The sequence below is a fragment of the Wasmannia auropunctata genome, unplaced genomic scaffold (genome assembly GCF_000956235.1).
Source record: "Wasmannia auropunctata unplaced genomic scaffold, wasmannia.A_1.0 LD336058.1, whole genome shotgun sequence".
Taxonomy (NCBI): Eukaryota; Metazoa; Arthropoda; class Insecta; order Hymenoptera; family Formicidae; genus Wasmannia; species Wasmannia auropunctata.
This window is the reverse complement of record NW_012026832.1, coordinates 402,208-405,655: the sequence shown is the minus strand read 5'-3', so window position 1 is coordinate 405,655 and position 3,448 is coordinate 402,208. Positions and strand designations below refer to the sequence as shown.

Genomic DNA, 3,448 nt, shown 5'->3' with positions numbered 1-3,448 from the left:
CAATTATTACAATGCAAAAGCTATAATGATACAGGTACACAAGAAATAATTTATTAGTAATGTCAATGTAATTGAACATTTCAATCTAAATTAAAAAATTTTTTAATATTAAATTATCGCATATTAATATTTACAATAAAGATTTTTTTTTAATTTAAAAATTTGTTGTGAGATATATAATGTTATAAAATATATTTTTTTAAATCAATTATTTATTTAACAGCTTGTACACACACACATCATTTCTATAATTATTATTATTATTATATTGATAATAAAGTAACGTTACTAATAAAATTTATTCTTTTATAAGAATAATATTAAAGTAGAACTCATATAAAATATATTTTTCTTTATTTCTTTTAAAATAAAATTTTGATATTTTCTTACCCTAATAATTTGTTTTTGACTTTGAAGAAATTGGTATAGAGGAGCTATTTCTTTCCAAATAGCGACTGGAGCAAGGCAGATTCCCAATTCTATTTTTGCATTGTATTCGGGCCTCATGGATAGTAAAACGAAGAACATAGTAGTTCCCATCGAATAACCAATGTAGCGTAGGCTTTTTTGTTTTGTGTAATTAAGTACATAATCGATCATAGCTGGTAGGTCTTTCGTTCCCATCTCATGATAGCTACACAATGTAAGTATATTTTATTTCTTCTTTTATCAGCTTTTTAGTGCTGTACCAACACTGAATAATTGTTACAAATTTCTTAATTTAATTTTTTAATTCAATTTCTTTTTACGAAGCTATAAGAACATATATGTATACGAGTCTGTGAAGATAGCACGACATTTTGTTTATTTTTAAAAACAATAATAGTTTCAGTAGCACTTTTCATAGTTTTACTAATTTTGATAAACATAAAAAAATGTTCTGCATTTTTAATAACAAAAAAATAAAAATTAAAAATGACGTAAATAACTTCACGTGCTTTCAGTATGGCACATCTCCTTCTAAAGTATTATATTCCGTCAAATATTAGGTCTGTCAAGTATTCCGTTAATCTTAAGTTAATTTCATAATTATGGAGCGTTTCAAGACAAAAATGCAACAATTAATCACTTTTACATAGTTTTAAATATCCATAGCACGATATTCGACGAAAAGGAGTCCTGCTGACAATTTTTGATGCTAGCAGTAGTTCTGACTTGTTTCGATCGAGTTCCACACGTGAGTGAATCATTTTCAAAAGTTGTTCTTATAAAAATTTTTTAAACAATTTTTATTTTTGCCGCCAGCTCGGCACTCGATGGAAATGTATCGTGCTGATAATTTTCGGTACGATAGTTCTAGCTTGTTCCTAACGAATTCTTCATTCCCATAGCTCTTATATATTCTTAAAACTAAAAATATTTTTTTGTGTTAAAAAAGCAGAACAATTTTTAATGTTTATCAGGAACGCTAGAATTATGTAAAGTGCTACTGGAGCTATATATACAGAGTGTTTCAGAAATATTTGGCCAAACTTTAAGAGCATATGCCACTCATTATAAAGATGAAAAAAATCATATAAACATATGAGTTCAAAAACGCTTCTTTTCCTAGTTATAAATATTTCTTATTTACATTGCACATATTTACGTCGGACGACTATGCCTCGCTTCGACGTTTCCTAAATTGTACTTCCATTTACTTTCTAAAGTAAACAAAAGGTTATTAGATAGGTCTGTATGGAATCAGTCTTTATTTAAGCATTTAAAAGTGAAAATGGTATTCATCAACATGGCTTATTCTAACATAGAATTGGCAGATATCCACTACATGTATGGGCGAGCTAATGGAAACATGCAGAAAAGCTCAACGTCTTTATCAACAAATGTTTCTTCAAAGACGATGCCTTGCTAAAAATACCTTTAGTTCGGTAATGAAAATAGATGTATAAATAAATAAAAAATGTTTATAACTTGGAAACAAAGCATTTCCGAACCCATGTTTATATGACTTTTTTTCATCCTTATAATGAGTGGAATATGCTCTTAAAATTTGGCCAACTATTTCTGAAACATCCTGTATATGTATATATATATATAATATATATCTTAGAACATAATATGTTCTAAGATGTATATATATTATTGTTTATAAAAAATTAATAAAATGTGCTAACTTCACAGACGCAACATATACATATAATATGTCCATACTGTATAGCAATTATAGTTTTATATTTTTGATTAAGGAAACATCGATTTTAATTAGAAATTTTAGTTGAAAGTGTTGAAAACTGGCTTCTGAATAAAGCAAAATATAAGAAATAAAAAAGTAAGATTAATATAAGTAAATTATTTTAAGTAACGAAATGTTGAAATTAATAAAGATAATTTTTTTATAATAGTACTTATGGTACATATAAATTTTACCTAAATTGCCAAAAGTCCTTATCTCGTGGAGACATTTTGATATGTGATCTACTATAAGAATTTCCCCTGATATTTCCAAGCCATACATCATATCCTTGATCAACTAATAAGAATGCTATAAAACAAGATAATAATCTGTAATTAGTTTTCTTATTACATTACCGAATTAGTTACAAAATTAATTCCACTAACAATAAGTCATAACTAGAGGTAAATTAATATTTTATCAAATATGATCATATTATAGTTAAATGATAATTGAAATAATTTTTCTCTTGTAGTAAGAACAATATTCGTTCTATATGCCGTGAAAAATTTTATACGGACTTAGAGTAAACAAAAGATGAAAGATATAAAAAAGTTTCGCTCAAAGTTCTATTGCCTCTTAGATGACTTAGAATACTTAGATGACAATTCAGAATTTGATATTAACATACTCAATAAAATCAAATCATCATATATTCATAATCACTTACCAAGGTCTCTATCAGGACCAAACAACACCCAGAAATCAGATGAGATCATCGTCCCATGTTGGAAGAATACAACTTTTTTTCTCTGTTGACCCTTAAATAAAGGACTGCCTGATATCCTGTGTATTACTAAGTTATAACCATCTTCCGTTGTGACATAATGCTCTTCGGCGGAGTAACCATATTGTTCTACTAAACCGATCTGCGTAAACATATACATGCATATAGAATGTTAAAGAAGAGTTCAAGACTTTTCAATGATTGAAATATGTAAAATAATAAGAAATCTAATTACGTAAAAAAACAATTTAGAGAAGATTTAAGAGCATTATTTATTTTCTAACAATATTAAAATTTTGTAAACTCTTCTAATTCAGAATGAGTTGAGACGTTCCACCCTTACGAAAAAAAACCCTCATTTTTGGTGTTAACACTCAAATTTGGGCGTTTACCATCAAAATTGAGTGTTCGCCGTCAATATTGAGTGTATATTGAGTGTTGATCGTCAACATTGGGAGTCGGTTAAGCGTTGAGCATCAATGTTGAGTGTCAGTTGGGTGTGATCATCAATATTCGGTGTTACCTTGGTCGGTTAAGCGTTGAGCATC

The 3,448-nt window shown here is 27.9% G+C and overlaps 1 protein-coding gene across 1 annotated transcript in view; it reads right to left on the bottom strand.

Moving 5' to 3' along the window:
* Positions 1 to 387: 387 nt before the first annotated feature.
* Positions 388 to 3,448, bottom strand: part of LOC105450667 (lipase 1-like) — a gene marked incomplete at its 3' end in the record, with an annotated part of 5,270 nt that continues 2,209 nt past the window's right edge. Inside the window, exons 3-5 of the mRNA XM_011690613.1 lie at positions 2,844 to 3,042; positions 2,368 to 2,482; positions 388 to 634 (exon numbers count right to left, since the gene is read on the bottom strand). Coding sequence (XP_011688915.1) covers positions 388 to 634; positions 2,368 to 2,482; positions 2,844 to 3,042 — 561 coding nt within the window. The remainder of the gene's footprint in view (positions 635 to 2,367; positions 2,483 to 2,843; positions 3,043 to 3,448) is intronic.